This window comes from Leptosomus discolor, chromosome 2 (assembly GCF_034619465.1).
Source record: "Leptosomus discolor isolate bLepDis1 chromosome 2, bLepDis1.hap2, whole genome shotgun sequence".
Taxonomy (NCBI): Eukaryota; Metazoa; Chordata; class Aves; order Leptosomiformes; family Leptosomidae; genus Leptosomus; species Leptosomus discolor.
Window position 1 is genome coordinate 122304112 of NC_141392.1, and position 25888 is coordinate 122329999.

At 43.3% G+C, this 25888-nt stretch overlaps 1 protein-coding gene across 1 annotated transcript; it reads right to left on the bottom strand.

Moving 5' to 3' along the window:
• Window positions 1-39: 39 nt before the first annotated feature.
• On the bottom strand, window positions 40-25466 carry CYP39A1 (cytochrome P450 family 39 subfamily A member 1). Its single transcript, XM_086461663.1, has 12 exons — window positions 25290-25466; window positions 18249-18384; window positions 16770-16944; window positions 14639-14788; window positions 13682-13775; window positions 12088-12186; window positions 10101-10191; window positions 8921-9054; window positions 7960-8055; window positions 6179-6267; window positions 2445-2532; window positions 40-111 (listed from the first exon to the last, which is right to left on the bottom strand). The coding sequence occupies exons 1-12, from the start codon at window positions 25464-25466 to the stop codon at window positions 40-42; spliced, it is 1401 nt and encodes a 466-aa protein (XP_086317789.1).
• Between the last annotated feature and the right edge of the window lie 422 nt (window positions 25467-25888).

A 25888-nucleotide genomic window follows, 5' to 3' on the forward strand; every position in this document is an offset into this window, starting at 1 on the left:
GTGGCTGGCAAAGGAAGGTAAGCTAGTGTTGGGCAGCTTTCATTCCCGGCGTTTATACCGGACTCGGAATGGTGCCATGGGTTGCTGTGTCCCCACCAAATGTAAAGGGCTCTGCAAAAAGAAGAAAATCAGTAGAAACATCTAAGTTATGGAATTATCATCGTGCTGTAATATTAAGACATAAGCATATTCCTGGAGCTTTGGTCTTAGAGAATCAAGGCCAAATACTGAGAGTATTTCTTGGATTTGCTGAAGCCATTGAGTAGGGCCTTCGTGACTACTTTTTATTCCACTCACTCTGACAGAGGATAACACATGAGATATTAAGAAACTCTAAGTGTTTTGAGTATCTTTACCAGCATAATTGCCAGTGGGTGCAGACCCAAGTTACAATCAACTCCAGTGAGAGCTGGTGTGGCAACACGCCATCAGTCAGGAAGAGGCAACCTGCCTTCATATTCCGGGTGAACTTTCTACCACTACTTGAGATCAACATCTCACATTCTTCAAGGAGAGCAGAGAAATTAAGTTCTCTGAGTTTCCAGCTTCCAGCCTAAAGGGCAATCATACAAAGCCCATGCCACTCTAAACTTCTCCCTCTTCTTTTTGGCAGTTTAGTTGTAGGGCATGTGTGTTATGTTTCAGTTGTGACAAGTAGACATGCTCATTTAGCAGCAGTCCATGTTTGTGAAGCATAGAATAGTTTGGGTTGGAAGGGGCTTTCAAAGGTCATCTAATCCAACCACCCTCCAGTGATCAGGGACATCTTCAACTAGATCAGGTTGCTCAGAGCCCCGTCCAACCTGACCTTGAATGTTTCCAGGGATGGGGCTTCTACCACCTCTCTGGGCAGCCTGTGCCAGTGTTTCACCACCCTCATTGTAAGAATTTCTTCCTTATATCTAGTCTGAATCTCCCCTCTTTTCGTTTAAAACCATTACCCCTTGTCCTATCATAACAGGCCCTGCTAAAACGATTGCCCCATCTTTCCTGCAGGCCCCCTTTGAGTACTGGAAGGCCCCTATAAGGTGTCCCCGGAGCCTTCTCCTGTCCAGGCTGAACAACCCCAACTCTCTCAGCCTGTCCTCATAGGGGAGGTGCTCCAGCTCCCTGATCATCTTCGTGGCTCTCCTCTGGACCCACTCCAACAAGTCCATGTCTTTCTTGTGCTGTTGTGGGGGATCATGTCAAAGGCCTTACAGAAGTCCAGCCAGATGACATCCATAGCTCTTCCCTTGCCCACTGATGTAGTCACTCCATCATAGGAGGCCACCAGGTTGGTCAGGCAGCACTTGCCCTTGGTGAAGCCGTGCTGGCTGTCTCGAATCACCTCCCTGTCCTCCATGTGCCTTAGCATAGCTTCTAGGAGATCTGCTCCATGATCTTCCCAGGCACAGAGGGGAGGCTGACAGGTCAGTAGTTCCCAGGGTCCTCCTTTCTAGCTCTTTTAAAAAGGGGTGCGATGTTTCCCTTTTTCCAATCACTGGGGACTTCACCTGACTGCCATGTCTTTTCAAATGTCATGGAGAGTGGCTTGGCAACTACATCAGTCAATGCCCTCAGGAAATGTTCCCTCAGGAACAATGATTTTTGGAAAGTGGTAAGGACACAGTGCAAATGGAGAAGGAAGTTACTGCTGAGAGTGGAGACTGTGCCACTCTCCCTTAATGGAAAAACCTTTCCATGTCACAGTTGCTCCTTCAGTATTACCCTAATCATTTATCTTCTACTACTGAGTATGTAGTGGAAGAGCACTGCGAGTGCTGCATCTGATTTCGTATCTTTACAGTATTAATAATCCAGTTCCATATTTATTGTTTTGGTGAGTGACAGAAAGCAATTATAAAATCTCTTGTAATGTTTAGGTAATGATGAGACAAAATAGTCTTGTAGGCGTTTTCTTTTATCGACAGTGCAGACCCACTAACATTGCTGGAGTTACTCTGGGTTTTCTGACTTAAAACAAAGGTCAAGTTATTCATACATGTTTTATTAACACTCCTCTCAAAATTTTGCTTCGTTATGCATAACGACAGTTCAGCATGGTTGTTCAGCTGAGCATGATGAATGAAGGATATAAAGATGTGGAATGCTACATCATAGAATCACAGAATCACTGAATGGTTTGGGTCAGAAGGGACCTTAAAAGATCACCCAGTTCCAACCCTCCTGCCATGGGCAGGGACACCTCCCACTAGACCAGGTTGCTCCCAGCCCCATCCAGCCTGGCCTGGAACACTGCCAGGGAGGGGGTAGCCACAGCTGCTCTGGGCAGCTTGTTCCAGTGCCTCACCACCCTCACAGGAAAGAATGTCTTCCTAAGGTCTAATCTGAATCTCCCCTCCTTCAACTTGAAACCGTTACCCTATCACTGTACTCCCTTATCAAGAGTCCCTCCCCACCTTCCCTGTAGGTCCGTTTTAAGTACTGGAAGGATCTTTTACCTCCTTTGGTATTGCATCCAAAAGCACAAATTCATATTTGTATAGGAATAGCACAACGAACAACTGGATTTCCATGATAGCAAACCACCTGCAAGACAAGGGAGGAAAACATTGGCCGTCCAGCCTAACCATCACGTATGTGTTATCATCAGATAAGAAACAGGGTGTCTTTGACACATTTTACATTCCATGCTTTAGCACTGCCTGAAAGTTTATCTTCAGTAGGAAAATATGCTGTGGCTTTGTTCAGCTTCATTACTCGGTGAAGAACATGAATGTAGCGGCTGCCCCTTCTTTCCGGTGAAACGTTAGACCGACATTATCCCTCTGACACCCTATTTTAAAACAGCCCCTTATCATGATGGTTTTTTCCACTGTGTAAACATTTATGTTCTAACGCTTGCTGACTTGAAATAACTTCATAGGAGTGAGAAGACAGTCAAATATAGAAAAGGCTATATGACTAATTGTGCTATATAAAGTTATATAATACAGCTGGGAGCCTGGTGACATCAGAGTAGCTGTGACAGCGGGAGTTATTATTTAATGCGTCAGCGTTAGAATGCAGTATGAGACCCAAGGGCATGATTTTTTTTCCTGTAACACTCTCAAGAAAGGTCTTTCTTAGTCAGTCCGAAGAAGATTGCAGATAACTGCAGGTGAACTCCTCTAGGCTATTATTTTTTAATGTCGATATGTGCAAGAGCTTTCTGCGATCAGGCACTAGCGTGCATCTATGCCAGGTCATGGGATTGCTCGCAGAATTTAGACATAAGTCTTAAACACCTAGTTAAAATAGCAATACTACCTTGCTTTTGGACACAGTTTATTTTCCATTATCTGAGAGATGCTGGAAAACTTGGACAAAACAGCTATTGGGGAATTCACTGGGGAGAGGGCCACACGACTGCTCATGGCGTCAGCCTGGATTTGGCTTGGCAGGTGTGAAGAGGAAGCTAATAAGTCCCACGAGACCCTGGCTAACTCCTGCAGAGCCATCCAGCTCTGCGCCCTGAGCCGCCCTGTGCTCCGGAGTGGGAGGATGCTTGTTTGTTTTGGCGTAGCTTCAGACCCAAATTATCTCTGCGATTTCACATTGGAATTACCTTGAGATGGGGAGCTTTTGGTGACCTTGAGCTCAGGGAAACACAGTGCAGAGATACTTCAATGGAAATTAGCTCAGGTCAGGCAGGACTCACTAGCCTGAACTCCATGCTGGCAGCACCATACAAAGGTGGGCTCCTTACAGGGACTGCACGGGTTGCACAGTGTGGCCCTGGACCCCTGGTGCTTGAGGTCCTGCCTCTAAGCCATCCTCACTGGCTTGGCATGGACGTACCATGATGCAACGAAATGCCAAAATGCCTCCAGATTGCCTGGAAAGTGGAAATGCTGCATTTACAGAGGGCCGTCCTTCGAACACAGCACAGCCAGATGCAGGCTGACCAGCTCTGACACCTCTGTACCCGCAGCGGGGCTCACTGCAATCTGCCTGAGCGGCAATGGCTGTAACCACTAGCTGCTGCACTTCCCACCACGAGATCTCAAAGTGCTTTTCCCAACAGGCTGCTGTTGTTATTCTGCTCTGCAAACAGAGGTGCTGAGACACAAGGATGATAAGCACCACACATGTCCGAGGGTGGCCAGAGGGACAGTCCAGGAGTGAAAGGCAGGACAGCAGAGTCCCAGTGCATCCACCTCTCCAATGGCACATTGTACTGAGCAGAAACCATGAGCTTTCTGGCAGCTAAATGCCCCTTAGTTCCCACCTGCCTTTCATATTCACGACTGAGTGCTAGGGCAGCTTTTCCTGTAAAAAATCTGAGTCACTGATGTCTTCCCGGTTCTATTTAGTGACAAGGGTGTTTGACAAAGACGTGCTTTCTGAAATTTTGCCCCCAATGCACTGCTGCGTATTTGTGTTGGGCTGGAACCCAGGAGCTCAGCTGAGGATTGAGATCCTGCAGTAAATGAAGCCAGAGAATGAAATCACAGCCCTTGTGCTGAAGGTTTTACAATGTCCGTGTAACAGAGGAGACAACAGACGGAGCCATGCACAACAAGCACAGTCGCACAGGCAACAGTCACCTGGTTAGACAAAAGCAGTTTCACTGCCATCAAAATTTTCCTTTAGGCAAAAAGATGGCATAGAAGTGGCTTTGTGGCAGCTCTTCCTATTTCTGTTTGCTAGAATATTTGATAATTAAGTTATTTTCTAGCTTTTGGTTTGATTAAATTAGATTTTAATTTCATTATGAACTTCTGCAGTGGAGAAATTAAATGTTTAATATATTTAATTTATAAATCCCAGTACTAAATTAAAAGAAAATGCATCTTAAACTTGAAATAACATGGTTTCATTCAGTCATACCAAGGAAATCTGCAACCTGTGATCTAGATACAACCTTTGATTTCATTTCCTTTCTTCTGAGACCACCACATTATTCTTTTAGAATTATTGCTGAAAAGCGTGGAGGTGTGTGTTACCATGTGGACTGCCAAAGGGTTGAAAGGACTTTTTGTCTGTCAGCATGAAAAAGATTCTCCATCTGATGTCTATGCAGAAACATTATCATTTTCTTCCTAACCACAAACTTAAAGATATTATCAGAGTCCGGAGAACAGCCTGAACAAAGAAATAGGCCAGTATATATAAACAAGCAGCTTTCAGAAACACTATTTTGCAGCTTGTCCTATGCCTGCGGATGCCTCTTGTGAATTCTGCTGTCGCCCTTGCTGGGAAGGAGGCTGTGCTCATATTTAGCTCAGGAATATGGTACAAGCCACAGAGGTACAGCAGTAAGTGAGCACTTTCCTCTGGCAAGCCTAAATGATGAATGCAGTTTTATTCGTTTTGTTTATGTCTTTTTTGCCTTCACAAAGTTGATCTGACACTCACGTCCAGCCTGCTATAGGGGGCAGATTCAAGAATGCAGATCTTCTGCCACACCCTCTAGATTCCTTGCTCCACAAGGGATTCTTGAGTTAAACTGACTAGTTTTAAGGATTCTTGGTTACTTGCTTCTTAGAGGAAACCAGGTTTTGAAGGCAGAGAATTGAGCATAATGATGTTTGAACACAGAAACGAGGAGCAGCTGGTTCCCTGGGACTTGTTCCAGGAAGAGGGACAGCAGAGAAAACAGCAGAAGGAATGCAGGAAGCATCGAGGCTGGCATTGCTGGAGGAGTGAAGAGAGACAGGATCTGCAATTTAAGCCATCATACAATTGCGTAGGCCTTAATGCAAAGAGAAGATTCAAACAGAGAGGAGCCAGTTAAGACATCTGAAAATTAGCAAAGATGTCAACGGCATCATAAAGGATGGAAAGAGAGTCTCAAGACCACAGAAATGTTCTTTAGGCTAGTTTAGAACTGGTTTGTGGCCACCTAAGTGCCTGTGTCTGTTAAGTGGCGTGTTTGTAAGTGGAACAACTCTCCCTTGATGAAAAGATGCCTCAGCAGCGGCAGAGCTTGGCTGACCTTCCTCCCTGGGGGATACCCCTTGATACACTAGTCTCAGATTCTGCTTTTACATCATGCCTTAACCTGTCTTTTCCAGGAACGAAACCACTTTCAAATCAGTTTAAACAAGGTCCAGATAATACTGAACATTAGGGGACTAACAAAGAGCAAAGAAATGAAAACACTTTATCTCCAAGTGTAAGAGGAGCCCAGTTCAAGAGAGTTGTTCTCTGCAGGGTTTGGGAATAAATAAACCCCAGCTGTTTCACTGACCTTCCTGGACACTGATGCTTCCCTCCTCCGAATGCCACAAAGCTGTCCAAGAAAGCATTCTTCTCTAAATTTGCCTCTTTCCAACGATCCTGTGGGAAGAAACATTTTTTTCCAAATCAGCCTTATATAAATAAAGCTTAACTTTATTTCTCCAGGCTAAAAATGACCTTGGACAGCTAATCCTCAATACAAAGTTGCACTAACGCCATTTTTTTTTTGTATTCAACCTGTTAATGTTAGAGTCTGAATTCAAAAGTCAGCACCAAGTCAGGGAAAGAAATGAGGGTCCCATCTGAAACATACTGTGCTGAAGAGGTTTTCAAAATCACCCCTGAAGCATTCCTCCTATACCTCCACATTTTTCTAAGTCCTGCGTCTTGAGCTATTGAAATGCCTATAAAAATGCGACCTTCTCCTTTCAATTATATGCGTGTTCAAAGCAAAGTTTCAACCAGTGCCTTCTCTCAGCCACAAAACTGTATCAGGGCACACAAATGGCTCACGGCACACAAATGGCTCACAAGCATCTTGCACACAAACCATTTCTAAGATGCTGTGCACAGACAAGTGCGAGGCACATCTGCTGTCACACGAAAGAAAGGCAAGGTCTGCACAGCCCCATTCTCAGGTATAAGCCAGTGTGTGAGAGAATGAACTATTCTCAACAAAACCCAGCCTGTTTGTACCCAGAGGGCTCCTTGCTCCATCCTGGGTTGCTTTAAGAGAAAAGGAACGAGGCAATATGGGCTAAAGTTTGGGTGGGTAACACAGACAGAAATAAATCTCTTGAACGCTGGGTGATAGACTGTACCAGCTTCCAGAAACTCAGTGCAACTGTACCAAAGCCTTCCAGTAACACCCTGCAAAGTTTATGGTGGCTGACTCCTCTGATGAAGCTGTAATCTTGTGTTTGTTGATTTTGTGGGTTTTTTTTTTCAGCTAGGGCTGTTTAGAGCTTTCTGAAGAGGAAACCTCTTCGCATCAAAATCCAATAAAAGCAAGGACAAAAACCTCAGCGGTGAAGATGCAAGGCGATCCATTTGGAATGGCAATATCCAAGGGGTGCTCACCTGTTCCTCCTGAAAAAAGGGTGAGTTTCTATAAAGCAAGCTGTCTTGCTTTTTAGGAATAAAGTTACTAAAGAAATAAGCTGCTCTATCAAGGTTCCTGCTTAGGCTTTCAAACAGGCAGGAATCATTATGAGGGCTTTCAAATTGCTGAAGAGTTTGCTAGAAGGGAAGTTTTGTTTAATTTACTCCTTGATGTATTTGTATAAAAAAGACAAACCGTTCTATAGTAGACGGTGCTAAAAAGAGCAGTTACACGCCTGCCCACACAGCCACCTGGAGTGGAATAATAAGAAACTCTAGATGAGCTGCTGAATTAGTGGAGCTAATACCCACCAGAAATCATCTGACTGGAAAGACCAATGAACCTGGGTAAATAGGTGGAGATGAGCTACACAGACAGATGCCAGGGAGGGGAGAGTACTTGGAGTTGGGTTCAACAGTGAAATCAGCGGGGTATTTCCATGGTGGGCTTTAAGTCAAGATCGAAGTGATATAAAGTAGTACCATATTATCTGGAACATGTAAATGAACTTTAAAGTCTTGCTTATTCCTACAGACTCTGCCTTTTTATGAACATCTCTGAACACAAGGCCATCCTCCAAATGATGGGGAATGCTCAACTTTAAGCCAATTTGTCCATTTGCTTTTGTTGTGAAGTAAGTGAAGAGGAAAAAAGACAGGAAAATACCCACAGTAAGAGTGAAAACTTACAGGTTTGAACATTTCTGGGTCAGGAAAATATTTTGGATTCCTGTGTAACCAGTAGGGCGACAACATCAGCATGTCACCTGCAGGGACAGTGAAATTCTGAAAAGGAGAAAAAACTCTAAGAAAAGAGAAAATCACAGGTTCAGCTCAGAAAACAGTCCCTCCTTAGTACTTCCCTTCCATCAGCAGAAGGTCCTAACAGAGGGCAAGTGAGGGTGGTGAGACCACGGTGGGCATATTACATGTTTGAAGCTTCTTCTTGCTGTTGCCCTTTTTTCTACAAGTAAGACCTAACCAGTGGAGAACATGGAAGGAATATTTTTGGTTTAATTTGGTTCTTCAGGTATAGAAATAATAGAAACATTATTTCTGTCTTTCCTGCTTCTTGATGTAGCAAGCAAACTAGTATTTTTTACTAAATCTGTTAAGTGCTTAATTCAAAACACAGAGAAATTCACAGGAAGACTTATATGACAGTAGACCTTTATGGAGCTTTAGTAATTTCTTAAATAGGCGTGAGCACCGATTCCTTAAGAGAATGGTTTTCTCCCAAACACTTATTTGTTAGACTCCTCAACATTGGCACTTCCCTTCTGAATGGCAGTGAAGAGGACAAACAGAAAAGGAGTTTTGTCAGCTGCTAAATTGTGGTCCCTTCTACTATACTTGCTGTGTCTGATTACTATTCCATATACCATCAGCACTGTAGCTCCAGCTCAATTCAATGCAATCCCAAATAAACTCAAAATTGGAAGTAAGACTGTGAGCAGGAGAAGCAAAACCACTAAGTTAATGATGATTAAATTAATGACGATGAATAAATCTGTTAACCTAAACAGAATATCTACGTGAGATTGTGGAATATCTCTACCCTTTTAATTTCATACAGATTTTTTGGGAGGCCCCTTTCCAGAGAAATCGTACAGCATCCTTTTGGGGGAAACCAAAACCCGACAAAACTCACCTGAATTTTTATTGGATTTACTACTTTCTTGGTGATTGCACCTGGAGACCTCAGCCGTATGGCTTCCAAAGTGCACCATTTAATGAAGGGGAGCTTCTTAAGGTCCTCTTCGGAGACTTCTATTTTATCTTTACCTGTTGTGGCACGAGAAAGAAGACTCTGTGTAAAAATTAGATTTTGTACTTGTTCTGATACATGCTGACATGCCTTGCTTTAGACCTTCTGATAGAATACCTCAAGACTTTAAGACCTTGTTTACACCCAGAAATTTTCTTGGTATTTCAAAGTAAAGAAATGGACCAAAATCAGTACAACTCAAGAAAAGCCACTGAAGGTAATTTAATAACTCTAAGGTAGGTATAGATATGGCATTGGCCAGAAGAGGCCACACAAAGGTCATCTCGGAAGTTAAGAGTCCCTGGACTTTTTCAGTACTTTGGCAGGACACTGCATGGAAACGCCAGGGACTGTAGGCACCAAGACCAGAAGCCATGGCTGAGCTCCTGGCTGTGTTAACACTAGCAAATGCAACAGGGCCACGAGAAAGGCTGAAGCACTGGTTCGTGATTAGCCTTATTGGCGAGTTATTGGCATGTTCTTTCATGTGGTTTTGACCCATGTCGACTAAGAGTCTTCTATGAAAGTCTAAGCATTGTTCAGGGGACTGCATAGGTGAGTGACTGCTCCCAGTAGGTGACTGTTTTTTGAGGGAAAGAGATGAGCCATGCAGGGGTGAATCACGCTGGACAAATTTGCCTCAGATGAGAGAAAAGAGAACAGTTCCTGGCCTGTTCTTTCCGCAGAATAGCTGTAACTGGTGAACATTACACCATGAAAAGCAGCTGAATTGAAACACCTCATCTGACCCTATCATAGACGCATGAAAAAAGCACAAGACTCATTAATACAAATCTAAGTCTAATTGATAGGTGGGGAATGAAGAGACAAATATGTATGGTTCTGTTTCTAACTTCTTTTGCAAACATCAAAAGTGGTTTTGCTTAAAAATAAGTCTTGAGCCTATGCTGAGTACAGACCTTAGAGCTGGACTCCGTGTTATCAGTAATACCCTCAGCAGCAACATTCGTTATTTCCAGCCATCGATCAAGCGTGCTGTGTGCTGGGCCAACACAGAATAAATAATTTCTAGGCTCCGGAACGACACAATCAGATTTATTACCTGCTTTACCAAAAACAGAAGCCAGGTCTTCCATGATTTTCTTGTAAATGGATGGGTAAGAGAGTACAAAAACAAGGGTCCAAAATGCAATCTAAACAGAGATGAAAGTGCTTTAAGTCAGGAATATGGAACAGAATTATAGTATCTTTGTGGCAAATCACAGAGGCATTTACACTTTTTTACTGTGTGCTTGTTGTAGTCAGGATGCACAGGGAGCTGTGCTTCCCGGGTAAATCCGCACCTAAGGGCTCAGATCCTGTGAGATTTTGTCTAGTCATCGGCTGTGTGCTTGTCTTGTCTTCAGTGAACATTATATAGCTTTGGCTTTGAGCTTTGAAACACAGAATCCTTTCTTTAATTTCAAATAGTTAGGTGTTAAAAATGAATTACTAAATCGTCGTGTATGATTAGATTTAGCTCCATGAATGGAAAAAAATTAAATAGTAAATTCCTACTAATATTAGCAGAAATGAAGTTAAATAATTTGCAGGGCATTGTCACAGTAAGGCACACTAAAATGGGCAGGAAAGGTTTAATTAACAGCAAAACAGGCAGTAGTATATCGCCTTTAGAAATAATTTGCTAACTGATTATGCAATGAAGTTGAAAATCAAGAAATTTAGGAAAGGAGAAAATCCTCTTAAGTAGGATGAAACCAGAAGGACTCGCAGCACTGCCAGGAGTCTCCCTCCTCTTGCTGAGCTAGCGGGAGATGCAGTCTGCACACAGATCTGGTCGCAGGCCATCTGTGCTGGTGAGGGATGAGAACGCTTACTGCTGTTTCCCAAATAGCCCCACGTGGATGCAGCCCTCCTTCTGCAAAAGAAATCTGGTAGCTTAGTTTTGCCGTACAGCCCTTGGACACTGTGGCTTCACTTCATGGGCTGAGGACGGATAACTGAATTGTTTCAGATAAAAGCGTTTCACACGCTTGTAAAAAATCCCCTGGGAAGGTGGAAGGCCTTTTTTCCTCGTCCCAGTCACCAGAACAGTGGTTGTGACTATTCTGAGAAACAATGAAATATCTATATGTCTATTTACAGCTGGATATTACAGAAGTAATGATAGTGTGGTGGAAGGAATGTCAGTTATCCTGATAACAGACAGCATACTATGCCTCTCACTTACACCAACATGTGAATCCACAGAAACCTCACTGAAATGGATGAAATTCCTTTAGGGTAAATTGTAGTAATATCCAGTCTACAAAAACCACAGATATATCCATTAGGAGTACACATAAAACTAACTCACTATCATTTTTTCCAAAATCACATCTGTAACAGTCATAACCGTGCTGGAAAGAGCTTAGTAGTCATGGTAAATAAAGGATGTTTTTGCTTCTATGGATTTTTCATCTGAGAAATTCCTATAAATGTCTCTGGTCAGCCTAAGCTGTGTTAGATATATTTGGCTTGTTAGCATACTTATATCTGTATCATTAATCCGTCAAATCCGTTTCCAACACAGACAAAACTGAAGTGGCAGTAGAATCAAACTACTTCTTTTCTTCCCCTGAAGCAACACTGGCATTTGTACAGCACATCCCCCAAAGCAAAAAAGCCAAATTCACTCCAGGATTTACACACAGATGAAGTTACTCTATATTATGCTTTTGATATTCTTTACAATTGGTAACACCAGGCTATTTAAAATAGAGTCTCTACTATAATATAGCTGCAGTGCTTCAAAACGGAGTTGAATGCTCTTCACAGCGCAAGACTGTGATCTTAATAGCTATGAGACATATGTTCCTGAAATGTTATGATAGGGGACTTCATAATTTAGGAAAAATACAAGAGCTTTTCTTGTCATTGCTTCTGTGACATTGCAGCCTGGGTGTATTTGTAGTGATCCACGTGGGCGTGATAATCCCTTCTTTGGAATACATGCAGTGTGTGTGACCTCTGGTTCAAAGGCTTTGCTTCCCAAACACAGGCTTTTGAACAGGATAGAGAGAAGGTGTTTCTCTAGCTGATGTACTTACAGGGACAGCATTTGCTTGGGAAGCCCAGAGCATTAGGAGACCATAATTGGGAGCTAGATGTTTTCCTTGCAAGTTATCCAGGAGATGTTGCAGTAGTGTCTGTTGTAAACAAAAGATAATAATGTGCATTTACAAAAATATATGAAAATGTAGTTTAGGGTAGGGCTTACTAGAATTCAAGGGTATAACATAAGACTAGTTTATTAAAGAGAAGTAATGTTAGTTATGGTTTTTTGCAGTCACAAAGCAGAGAAGACAGCTGTTAAGAGAAAGTGAGGCTCACTTATAGGCAGAGGGCCAGAAGTTGATGCACCATGTGAATCCCTACTGAATACTTGCACTGCTCTTCATTTTCTTGAAGTTTTTAGGGGATTTGGTTCCCTCGCTCCCCATTGTTGCTTGTGTGTAGAAGAAAGAAAAAAGAAATCTCTATTGTTTTTTTTAATTCCTGCTCTGCTTATCTACTTGAAAGAACCTGAAAATGGGACTGAACAAGTTGAATGAATGGAAATGAAGAAAACGTTCTCTCTGTTCCTGCCAAATAGGTGCTTGTTATGAAGAGATGTTCTGATATATCAGTGAACTTCCTACTTCCAGGTTCTTTGTTAGTGACCTAACCAGTGGCTTCAATGGCTTGATATTCTTTGAAACTGTAGCAACTGTGTAATGTTCTAGGATCGGCTTTTGTTTATGGTATTTCCTTAAATACAGAGTAACTGTGCGTTCAAGGCAAAGCTTCTTGTCTATTTTTCAGAGGGGAAAAGGCTGACCTTGAATAAAAAATGACCGCTCTTTTTTCCAAATTCCTACCCAATCTAAGACACTGTGTTCATGCCTCCTGCTTCCTGCACCTTCTTACCTCCCGCCATCCCCTCTCCAGCCCTCTCTTTCTTTCCATTATTCTGGTTTATTTTATGAAAGAAATGGCAGTATGTAAAGCTTTTAACGTCTAAATAAAACCTGGTTTGTTTAAGGATCTGTTCTGTAATCATTTGGTAGATCAAAATTCCCAGGCCAGTCTGCCCTCGTGTTTGTCAGCTGTATAGACAGAATTCCTGCCATAGTTAAGGAGAATTAACAGGGGGACAACTTATCACAGCTTTGACACGATCAATATTTAGGGTACTTGGCTTCCAATCCAGTAATCTGCTATTTTCTACTAGTCTGGCTGCTGGAGGATCTACTCACTCTACACCCGGGTTTAAAAATAGTTCATGTAAGGTTTTGAAATTTCGCAGCGCGGTACCCTCAGAGAAACAACTGAAGAGGTCTTTCTCTCACATCTTTCAACTGCTCACTGAAACTGCGATACTGGAAGCTGGTGATGGGTCGTAGCTCTGAACCCTTGGCTTAAAATTCCCCAGCGGAAAATGACAATTCTCAGAATTGTAGGAAATAAACTAAATTGAGGACTAGGACTCAAAACTATGGGTCTGTCCTAATGTAGGTGTCAGCAATACTGAACAATTACAGTACAGCTGTCAAAGCTGACATATTTGGCTTCTTTCTTCCGCTACTGAAACAATTCCTGCCCTCCATTCCTCAGTCAGAATATACCACAAAGTAATCTTATTTCATAGCCTCGGATGTTTACCTTGGATGCTGTCTCTGAAGGGTTTGTTCTTTCAGCATCTGACACTACTTTCTCAAATAATTTTAGAAGCCATTTTTTGGATTTAGACCAGTTCCTGTAAAGAAAAGCAACAAACAAGACGCACTTAACTGAAGCAGTGCAAACCAACATTTCCTTTTGCATGAATAGGACTCCTTGCTTTCTTTCCAAAAGCCCCTCGGCAGCAGTAACTTGATGAACAGTTAAGTGTCAGTCTGACCGACAGTAGTGTTGGCTGACATGAGGAACAGCATGTCTGACATCTTCATCTTGGCCGGACCTCATCTTGCAGCCAGGACTTGTGACTGCAAGACTCATGGATTTTCATACCTGTTTCACTACAGGTTTTCATTGTGCCTTTGGACAGATCACTCAGACCAATCTTTTCAAGAATGATCCTCCCCAAGAAAATTAAGGCCACATTTTTAGAGCATCCTCGGTTCTTTCTGAAGGCTATTTTGAGGTGCTACCATGACCCTTAAAGCACTGACAGGCTCTGCAAGCACTTTCGTCCCTTCCTCAGGGTCTGGTTGCCTCTACCCAAAGTCAACCCTGCGACAGTGCAGCCATGTAACCTGGGATCAGTCTGCTGGGAAAACAGCTAAGGTGTGAGGAAGAGCAGAGAGATGCCTCGTTGGGGACCACCTCAGCTTGGGACTCACATGCAGGCTTAAGCCTTTGCTCTTTGCCCAGTTCTGCTGCTCCCTGACAGGTCCAAGCTGGACCCTGTCTGCCTAAGCAAGGTTGGTTCTGCTTTATGCCAGGAAAATGCATGAGATGAGGCCGGAACCTTTTCAGCACCTAGCTGAAATCTTGCCAGACCTGAGGGTGCACCATCGATAAAGACAGTGCCTCATCCTCCATCCCCTCCGGGGAAATGTCTCTCGTGATTGATATCCCAGCAAGGGCACATCACGTGCGTCATCTCTGCTCCGTTACCTCAGGAAGCACTCGGGCATCTGAGAAGCATATTCGAAGTCCTCGTCGTACTTCTGAAAGTGTTCTTCAAACTCCTTGATTTCACTCTGACTTGTTGGGCAGATCCCTTTCCCAAACAAAGTGTTCACCACTGCTGGATACATGACGTACCTGCAAGGACAAGATCCCCGTGACTTACAGGCCACGGAGAAGCTGTTGCAGCAGTTTTAGGTCAGGACGTGGCATGTTGAATTGCCAACGCTAGAAGTGCGGGACTCGGGTGTCACACCGGTATGGAAGGGCTGGCACAAGGCTCATACCTCACTCACATCCTTATTGCAGATTTTAAGCAGCGGCTGGGAGATACAAGGACCTCAGGCTAGTCCTCTGCATGGGGCTGAACTTCATCAGACAGTGTTTGGTCACTCGAGCAGCGGCAGAAGGTCCCCTTCTCCCCTTTAACTACACCCCCATATTTCAGGTTAGCCCACGTGGACCTTCCAGGCATTGCAAAACCCCTTCTGCAACCAGACACCCTGAGAAATCCTTCCTCTGGTTGCAGCTTTGCTGGCCTGGGCCGTGCTTACTTTGTTTTCTTTTTAACTCGCTCCTTCCCCATTTACTCCTCTGCCGTCCTGCAAACTCTGAGCTCGTTTCCCAGGCCACTTCACCTTGTACTCTTGAGCTCTGCGAAACTCTTACGCAGCCTTCGCTGGGTTCCAGCCACTCCTAAACACATATGTCAGGCAATGGCTCTTTCACTTGCTTGCTTTTCTACAGATCATAAGGAAGATGGAGCCATCTGCTGGCTTTACGGATTGAATGTCGAGGCAGCTAAATAATTACCCAGGGCATTGCGTTCCCGTTCTTTTACCCTGCCTTGTCTGGCAAAACCATAGGAACAGATCACACCCCCCCCAGATTTCCTGTGGATGACTTTTATGGCTTCTGCAGTTTGTTATCCAGTGTATGCTTGGGGTTTTTATTAAATTTTAGACAAATAACAGTGGATTTGGGTGCCACGACAGCCATGGCAGTGGGAAGAAAATGCTGTCCCCAAGGCTGCCACAGGGATGCAGTAGGCTGGGATGCCCCATGTATGGCTTCTATGCCTATGACACCACTGACTCTCTTGTGGGCCATGGTCCGTGCTGGTGCCCGTACAGCACAGGACAAGAGGTCCATCCCTGCCCTCAGAAAGTTGAGCCCAGGTAAAATGCCACAGATGGATTCAGACAGGGGAATGACAAGAAAATGAGAGCCACCATTAGCATGGCGGGCAGTGGCGTAGAATGCTACCGATTCGACAACTGCCTGATTTTTCACAAGAAGCAGATGTGACTCTGTTCTCAGAAGACAGGTGAGGGAACGCCATGGGATGTGGGGGTTCACCCCCCACTATTGAGACCAATGAGACTGAGGGCTGGGAGGTTTCAAAGACCCTTTCCCTCACATTTTTCCCCAGTTAATCTAAATTGCAGTAATTGAAGTGGCTTGGTGTTTTAGCTACGGTAAAAACGTGTGTCTTAGATGTATTATGCAGAGAAAATCAGCAAAAGGCAACCTGGATGTGAAGTTTGAGAGCCAAGACAAAGGCAATACTCTGCTTGTAGTCCTGATGGACAGGCAAGATACAGGTATTGTCCCAGATTATCAGGAAGGAGGAGGAGTTAAAAGCTCTGTTGTTGTCACACAAAAAGCTCAGTGAAGGGATTTTTTTTATACAAAGGATGAAGTTCTGGCAGCAAAGTCAGTTGCAGAGGTCTTATTTCAGTTTTGGGCTAGGCTTGGCCCAAAACACGCAGGGAAGGTTTTCATCCTGCTGAAGATCAAGCATTTTGTGTGTTCATCAGTTCTTTGTAAACATGTGAAGCTTTTATCCCATCTTTTAGGAAACAGGGTTTGTTGGAAGATGCTGTGTTTTCTTTTTTCTTCCAAATAGATAATTCAGATGTTTCTTCTAGCTGGGAGAAACACCTTTAGGTGAAACCCCATCCACTCTGTGAGCCACCTGAAACTGTGAAGTGGTGATGAGTATCTTGACACAGCTTATCTAGGACTTGAGAGCCTGAGATCCACCTGCTTTACAGGAACATCTCTGCTCCCATATAGGATATGCATGCGTTAGAGATGTGCTGCAAAACTCCCTTACCTTACCAGGCCATTGAGGTCGCCTGTGCCCTCCGTTCCCAGGTGTCCCATGTGCTCATGTAGTTCCTTACACAAAGGGCCCGTGAACATGTGCAGATTAGAAGGACCCATTTTTGCCTTCATCATGCTGTAGAGGTTACGATGGTTCTGATAAAATGCCTCTGCAGGGACAGAAACTAAATAAAAAAAAGAAACAGAAACATTTTGGGAAGTAGGTGAATTAGATTCTTCACTGAAGGATAGAGTAAAATTTTTCACACATAACTTGTGACTCTAATTTAAATGCCTTAACCCTCATTTTCCTAGAGTGAAATTCCCAGAAAGGTTCCTTCTAACCCCGTAAAGATTTTGGTGAGCCCTGTGCTTCTACCGGCCTGTGTAACACCGTCCTGCCTCATGAAGATTCCGCCTCAGAATCAAAAATCCAGAGATTTTCCCCCAGCTTCAGTGTGGATGTGCAGACATGTGCATGCACTCTAGAAAACTGACTGAAATGAAAACCAAATTAAACCAAGAAAAACCAGTTTGGGTGGTCATGCTACAGTAGTACATCCTCTCAGTCATACCAGGAGAGGCTGAGAGAGCTGGGACTGTTCAGCCTGAAGAAGAGAAGGCTCAGGGGGATCTTATCAGTGTGGGCAAATGTCTGATGGTGGGAATAAGGAGGATGAGGCCAGTGTCTTCTCAGGGCGGGAGACAATGAGCACAAACAGGAATACAGGAGATTCCACTGAGACGTAGGGAAGTTTTTATTGTGAGGATGGTCAAACAGAGGATGCCCAGAGAGGCTGATGAGTCTCCATCCTTGGAGATACTCAAAACCCAACTGGACAGAGCCCTAAGCAACCTGCTGTCAGTGACATTGCTCCGAGCAGGGGCTTGGACTGGGCAATCTCCAGCAGTGCCTTCCAGCCACAAGGATTCTGTGATTTGATCTCCCTGCCCACTTGCTTGTCTCTCATTTCACAGTCCAAACTACTCAAAGAATTCCTGTCTGAGCGATTCCACGTGGATATAAGCACATGAGCTGATGGAGCATTCCACTGTGGATGGGATATATACCTCATCCCTTTCTAATGACTGTCATACTACAGGGTAACAACTAATTATTGCTACAAGCTGATTTTCAAATTAAGTGACAGAAGAACATACTATTGCTCCAAACGTAGTACACATAGGTGGAGTGTCTAGCTGCAGAAAAGGACCTGATCTCAGACTGGGGTTGCTTGATGATAAAAGTATCAACAGTCCCTGGATCAGAAACCTTTGATCGCTTGAGACTGAATCCAAATCACTTTGCAGGCTTACAGTGCTGGATACCCATGAAGGAGTTTCATTTTGCCTTCATTTTGCAGCATGGTCATGGGTTAAGATAAGCATTTAAGGCATGATCAGAAAGGCAATGGGCTTTGGATTGGGCTTTAATGTTCCTGCGTAACTAGATTTGATTTCCATTAAAAAAGATCTAGGTCTTATTTACCTGCATTCTCGACAGCTTGTTGCACTGCCTGTTCAAAATTTAAGTCTTTAGATTTAAAAAACGCTTCAGCTCCTTCTTCCTCAGTCACAAAAGTAAACCGTTTTCCCAGAGCGAATATTGTGAATACAGGCCCATGCTGGAACAACAAAGATTTCATATTACTGTATTGTTAACATGTTTGCGGGCAGCTCCAACAGGACTTCGGTGCTGCTGAGAGGTCAGGAGGGAGGACCTGGTCCTCCCTGCTCTCTGCACACCTTGGCTCAGAGGTGCACAAAGATGAACGTCAATCAGACCAAAATTTGTAGACTTACAGACCAGAAGGGAACATCACAGGGGCCTGCCTGGCCTCTTGCAGAGTAGAAGAGATTCATTCTTGGAGATTAACATTTTATATTTGAATTACCTTACGGTTCAAACAATAAAACCTACCTGGATTTAAAGAACCCATGTGATGGAATACCTACTGCATCCCTTGGCTGCCATAGCAAAGTACCCACACTGTAAAAATCCACAAACTTACCTCTTTCAATCTACATTTCTTTAACAAAAACTCACCATTCCTGCATCTTTTTAATAAGTTTTTTTTTTTCTGTTTTTTTTTCTCTTCTTTTCTAGTTTAAAGGTTCTGCTAATGCCAACAATTTCTTTCTTGTACGGGTGTTTCATACCAAAATAGCTAACAAGCTTTGAACAGAATAGGTGGAGTTTGTTGAGACTTATATTCAGGGAAGGTTTTTGATGCCATAAATCATTCTTTCATTTTCCCTTAATCTAATATCCTAGAGCCCTCTCAAAACTTTCAGCAGTAAGTATTCACGTCCGAATTCCCACATTATGAAAAAGATCACTGGTATTTGTAAATAAACTAGCAAACAGATGTGCAATATCTACAGGCTGTCAGATTTAGGCATAAAAAATCAATTAGAAAATTAAGCATCTTTAGCATCTTTTTCTTAGTCAAGGCAATTTCTGCTCACAGGCAAAAGCCTCGGAAATCAAAAGGCCAGCATTTACATCCATATGCACACCCCCTTCTTTGGAAAAGCTCTCATACATATGGAAAGGTTTAGGACTTTCATAAAGTCTCTAGTCACACCAAGGAACTTGATTTTCTTTTCCAGGTTGCATTGCTGACAAGGGTAAGCAACAGGTTCTGTTGACCTGTTTGGAGTACTGAAAAGCCTTGAATCCACCTTGCTCCCATGGTTTATGCCAGTGACTTTAACTGCCTCTTTTATTGTCTGTGTCTGTATTGTAAAGCCTGCTTCATCAAAAGCTCTTTGAAGCCAAGATTCCTCTCGTCATCAATTGAATATTGACTGTGTCCTTCAACCATAAATTATTAAAGAAAGAATGACTGTTTAAACTCTCTGGGTTATAATAAATAAAACATTGTTTTAATAACAGCTAAATTGCTAAGGCTGCTTTTTTTTATGGATAACAGCATGTCCTCATCATCAGGATGGATAAAAATCAGTGAATTTGTACTGCCTTTGTTTTTAAATTAGATTTTTTACATTTCAAATTAACACTAAAATGTACTTAAACTAATTTTAAAATAAAATTAAATTTGCACTAACAGCAACCTGCAATAACATTTAATTATTCAATTAAGGTCACACTAAATTAAAGATTGGAACACTGTATTTTAGATGATTACATGTGAGCAAGATGCCTAAGCTCCCTTTAGAGACAACAGAGATCGAGTCTATGCAGTCAAGGGAGCCTAAAAACTGATTCACCTGCAGCTACTGCACACCTCTGTTTTTGAAGGGGAGCTAAACTGCCCTTAGACTCCACTGGTAGGACTGACTATGTGTCCACTGACCATCAGTAAAGCTTGGACGTCTTGCTTACCTGTAAACACCTACAAAAACAACTTGGTTTTGAATCTTACTCGATTTCCTGCAGCCTCTTTAGAATATTTAAAATCAAACCAATATTAAACAAAATTGAAATTAAAAAAAAAGCTCCACAAAAGACCTCCAGAAGAAGCCAACTTCATTGAACAGCCCAGTGATGGTGGATATTCAAAGACACATCTTTCAGAAAGCAGAATTTTTTGTCCAAACAGGAAATTACAAATAAATACGATATCTGATAAATGAAATGTAAAATTAAAATATTAAAACAGGTTTGAGGATCAAACTACTAACGGCAACCCCCATCCCCAATAATAAAAACTTTCCCAAACATATCAGATGCAGGAAGTCTGCCAGTGTGTTGCTAAGCCTGATACATGCTCAAGGTGTAAAGAAACCAAGTGGGGAAGCAATCTGAATTAGCAATTCCACCAGTTTAAGACAAGTCCCACCATGGAGCTTTTCACTGAGAGTGATGGACTGAGGCCTTGTTTCAAAGGAAGTATAAAGCAGAATAGACTTAAACAAATGCTACGTAAATCAGTGATAAATACTTCATTTCAAAACTCTAGAGGAAATAAAATACCAAGTTGCAGAATTACCAACCGTGATCAGTCAAATCACCCTCAGCAACAGAAGGATGGACAGGCAGACATGGTGCCTTTCTAAAGGGCTCCCGAAGGAGGACCTGAGAAGCCTCAAAGAGTCATTCCAGTACTCAGCAAATTTTTACAAGCGTTATCAAAGACCAGGCTTAGTAGTGGATAAATAGGATGTCTCAAAGAAGAGCCCAATACAGCTTGTAGGAAGACATAAGCATGTGTGGCCTTAAACATATTCCTCATTCATTCCTTAGAAGAATGAATGAATTTAGAGCTCTCATCTTGCTAGGAAAGGAGCAGAGAAAGAACAGCAAATACCTAAGCCTATCTTGTGCTCAAACCTCCAATTTAAAGTGTGACTCTGCCCATTCCATTTCAGCAGGTATACTGAGCTAGAAAAGGCCAAGAGATGGGCATCAAGCATGAGTGAAAGTTTCAACAAAAGGAAACTAAGTGGACTTAGGTCCCAGGAAAGGTGAAAAGCAAATAATTATTCCTAGTTTCTCATAAAGTAAAAGCAAATGGGCACCTATTAGAAGCTAGCTTTCTGCATGTGGTTCATGGTTAAATTATGGATTCATTGCTGTGGGATGCTGTGAAAGCCAAAATTACACACACAGGATAAAAAAAAAAAAAAAAAAAAAAAAAGGATTAGGCTATGATAGTCAGATCATCTGGATGCAAAGTTCAGCCTGGGAAATCCCTAAACTGTTGACAGCCAGAGGCTGGAAGGAAAAGCAGAAGGTGGCATACTTTCATCTGGATGTGCTCCTTACACCTTGCTACTGAGCACCTACCAGCAGCTGGTATCCAAGACAGACACTGGAACAAACAGACTTTTCTGTCCCAGTATAATTATGCTGATGTTCTAATGTCATGAAATCAGCTACTGGAACAAGCTGTCACGCAGTTCTGCATTTACCATCAGTGTGTCATGGCTGGGTACCAACAAAGCAGAGGCATTGCCTGCCAACACTGTGTTTACTCTCTGAAACAGTGTTTAAGGAAACCTAGTGACATACAGAGATTGAGAAAGCAAAATAAAAATCCTGTTAGGACTTAGGGCCTATGCAGCTGCTTTCACTTACGAAAGCTCTTTCTTTCGCAAGGACTGGGAAGCTCCACACAAAACAGCAGTACCATGATGAGAGGCAGATCTGAGCTTCCATTGAAGTAATGCTCCAGAGAAATAAAAACTTCATAAGGATGTTCTCCAAAGTGCCAAAGGAAGGAAATGAGGGAAACAGCTATTTTTCCCAGGGGCACTGCCACTCTTGGCTGAGACAGCTGCAGCCGTGTCAAGACTCATGCTGGGAGCTCGGTGCACTGGGCTGGTTTCCTCTCCCTTGGCATGCACACACACACGAGTTCAGTGCCACATGCCCTCTCTATCTCAGGGACTTTTGGTCTTCTGTGCATGGGGCCAGGGTCACAGAGCATTAGCGACTCAGCCGTGGACACTGTCTTCACAAACACTCTACCAGAAGAAGCCTGATATTCTTCTCCAGCCTGTCTCCCCTCTACCAGACCTCACTCAGGATGCATGTCCCTTGCCATGTAACCCAGAGAGCCATCCCTCAAGCAATCACACACAGAGGATACAGCTGAGAGGCATTTAGCTGAGTTCTGAGACATGGCACCATGTCCCACATGCAATCAACAGGCCGAGAGTGATATATGGATCCACAGGTCCATACAACAGTGCAGAGCAATCTCATGGGTTTAATGGAACTCTTCTTGTTAGCTTAGTTAACAAACTGATAAGAAGCATCTGAAATTCCTTATTAACTCTGATCTTGTTTGCCAGGCAAAGTGGGGAACCACATCCATTGAACCCCTCATTAAGCAGCTCTACATGTGTTTTATGTTATATGTTGGTTCTGGTTACTCACCTTGCCCATCTCAAGCTGCCTGCAAAACTACTTTAACTAGCCAGGAAGCTCTAGGAGGAAGAGGTGGTATTATTTATAAGACCAGAGGTTAAATATTTTATTACACCAGGGGATCTTCCTTTTCTTAGACCCATTAATGACACAAGGGCAAAATCAGACAATTCTTCCAGCCCACATCTTCTTCTGTAGGAGGAAAACAGAAGTGTAGAACTTCAAGCAAAGTACAGGTTGTAAGCAGTGGAAGTCTGGTGTGTCACTGCAGGGCTTGAGAGAAAAAGCAGTGAGGGATATACACAAAAGGGACAATAATAAGAAAGCTAACTCTTTAAGAAAGAAAAAGAAAGGAGCGTCACTTTGACAAACTGAAGGATTAATCCAGGGGAAGAGTTGCAAAAGCCTCCCCTGAAGGTAACGACCATATGGAGCTGAAGAGATTTCACACTGCCTGGAGCCTGTTTCTGCCCTAACTTGTACAAGGGCAGCTCGCATGACGCTGAAACCTTTTCTGGCAATGTTAAGGAGCTTGTCATTATTGCAGATGTATTTTGCAACCCCTTTTGCAGTATTTTGCAACCCCTTGGTTAGTGACTCCTTTGGCAGCAGCACCTGTTTTCTTTGGCTGTACTAGGCTGCAGTGTCTACTCTCCTTTAACAGGGAGTAGGAAGAAAAAGGTTTATTTTTCCTGGCCTCAGCACCTCGTACCGGTGTGGGAGGTGGGAAGGGAGGGAAGGAGACATGCCTGAGGTGTTTAAGGAGTGGAAGGGGAGAGCAAGAGAGGAGCCCTCCCCAGGGACAGGGGGACTGCTAGATGATGGTGCTGCAGGCAGGCAACCAACCTGGGGGTTGACGGATGGAAAGGTCCCTCTTGGCCCAGGGGGACCACAGGGAGAGGTCACAACTCATAAGGATGTTGAGCTGCTGGACTGAGAAGAAGGTCAAAGGAAAGTTCCTGTCTGCAAACACACAGTAGAGGGGAGATATGTATGAAAGCCTCCTCTTTCTGCTTTGCTTTGAGTTTTCTCCCACTGAAAATGTTTCTTGTTCTAGTTTCTATTCCAACAAAATTTGGGGTTTACAAAGTCCTTCAGGTGTTTCTCGTGTGTTCGAATGTGTCAGCAGCTGCCACAGCACCAAGAGTGGCCTAAATGTTCTCCAGGCAAATGACCATCAAAAGTAATGGACCCAGAGCCACTAAGTTTGCATTTATTCTTCAGTACATTCTTTAGTATTTATAGGAACAGTTTTACTCATTCAGCCTCTGAATTAACCCTCCAAAAGGCCTCTTGTTTTAAAAATTTGTCTAAGAGATTTTGCTAAAAGCTCCCTGTGAAAAAGGGCAACTAAAGCAAGCTTAAGTCGTGGTGAAATACCTGTCCCAAAAAGGGATTGCACTGGAAAGGGCAGGCTGGCAGGCTGCGTTAATCTAATTGCCACCAGCGTGTTTTCAATAGAACAAGAAGTTTCTCTAACAGCCTCATATCAGAAGAGCCAAAGAAATGTTATGATTGTTTTTTTTTAAGGGAGGCTTGATCACTTTATTTAAAGGATTATATGGCATGGTTTCTGAAAGAGTAGGAGAATGGACAGGAATGAGTTTTCTTCAAGTCCTACATTGTTGCCCTGAGATGAATGAACAAATACCTGATCATGGTGCACACCGATGACAGATACTGGAAAGACTTACATTACTTATAAGGTTAAAACTGGCCTGTTAAGCTCAAAGAAGCCAAGGAACTCCAGATCATACACATAAACTTACTCTATGGTGCACCCTATGTGCTTTAGTACAAGACTGATGTTCTTACACCCCATACTTCAGCTGATTACACTTGAACCTCTGCATTTAACACCACAAGTTTATAACAACCATGGCCGCACAGAAATACTTACAAGTATGAAATCTAATAGCTCAAAGCTAGAAGGCAAATTTTAAACACTCAATATTTGTTAACATTTTTTTTTTCAAATTTCAGGATGTTACAGTGGTTTCATTTTCAGGTAGTTTTTGAAAGCAGTGGGGTGCAATCCTTCAGTATTGAATGCTTGAGGCTGACTATATTGTATCAGCAGCAGGTGGTATCATCACCAAATGAAAACGGGAAGATAGCTTTTATGTCAGTTAGTATTAGCTGCCTAGAAATTCAGCATCTCATCTAAATTAATCATTTAGGCTCTCTCTATCAGACAGACACAGAGAAAGAAAGGCATGTCCAGGGGGTAAATCTTCACGAAATCATCTTTGGTAAGTTTTTTAGGATGGAAAAAGTTGCCTGCCAAGCTATGCCTGCACCTCTCTTGAACGCTGAGTGTACCAGCTGGTACTCAGAAATCTCAGCTAACTCTAGACACTCAGTCTCCTGCTCCCAGCGCCTGGCACAGGGCTTTCCACATTATGTGAAACCAAGATTAACATGTAGCCAGACTGCAAAAGCCAAACAAACAGCAGAGGTGCTGGGTCCACACAGGATGATCACAGCACAGAGAATATGCCTGGATTGGATCCACAACTTTGCAAAATCACTGTTACAAAGCCGATCCTTCACCAGCTTAAATGCTCCTGACGTTATAAAACGTGACAGGAAAGGGGAAAACTTAATGCAGACGTTTCTCTTCGCCTTTCCCCCTGCAGGCAGCCACCCTGAGCACTCACCCACAAGCAGGCATGCCGCCACAGCCGTTACCTTGCTTCTAGCTTGCTCTATAAACTCCAGAGGAGCTTTCCCGAACTGAAACGCAGCTCCAAACCAAGGGATCCAGCTCCTGATGCAAGGAGGGGAGCTCGGGTTTCTCAGCTGAAACAAAACAGCCTTGACAATAAGAAGTCCCAGGATTGCTGCCAAGAGGAAAGCAAGAGCCATTTTGCCTCTTTGCTGCCTGCTGCAGCAGCTGCTCCGGCTGCCGCAGCACCCAGCACGCGCTGGCCGGGAGTACCCGAGTCAATGAATAGGGCCTCTTTTATCAACCCTGCCAGCTGACCACTGCCATGGAGACAAGATGTCAAAGCACCAGGCAACCCCGGGGCCAAGCCCTTGTTTTGGAAAAGGCAGAGCCAATTCTCCTCTGCTCTGGGATGAGGACCAACTCTGCTGCTTGCAAAACTTAGATGTTGCTGTGACAAATCCTTGAACTTCGTAATCGCTGCTGGAAGGCTGCTCCAGCAGCCAGGGACGCTGTGGCAAAGCACTGCATCAATTTCTTGAGCTAAAAAAAATATTCAAAATTATGTAAAAAAAATAAATATCAGGATTACAAAGCAGAGAGGCTGTGATTTGCAGACATT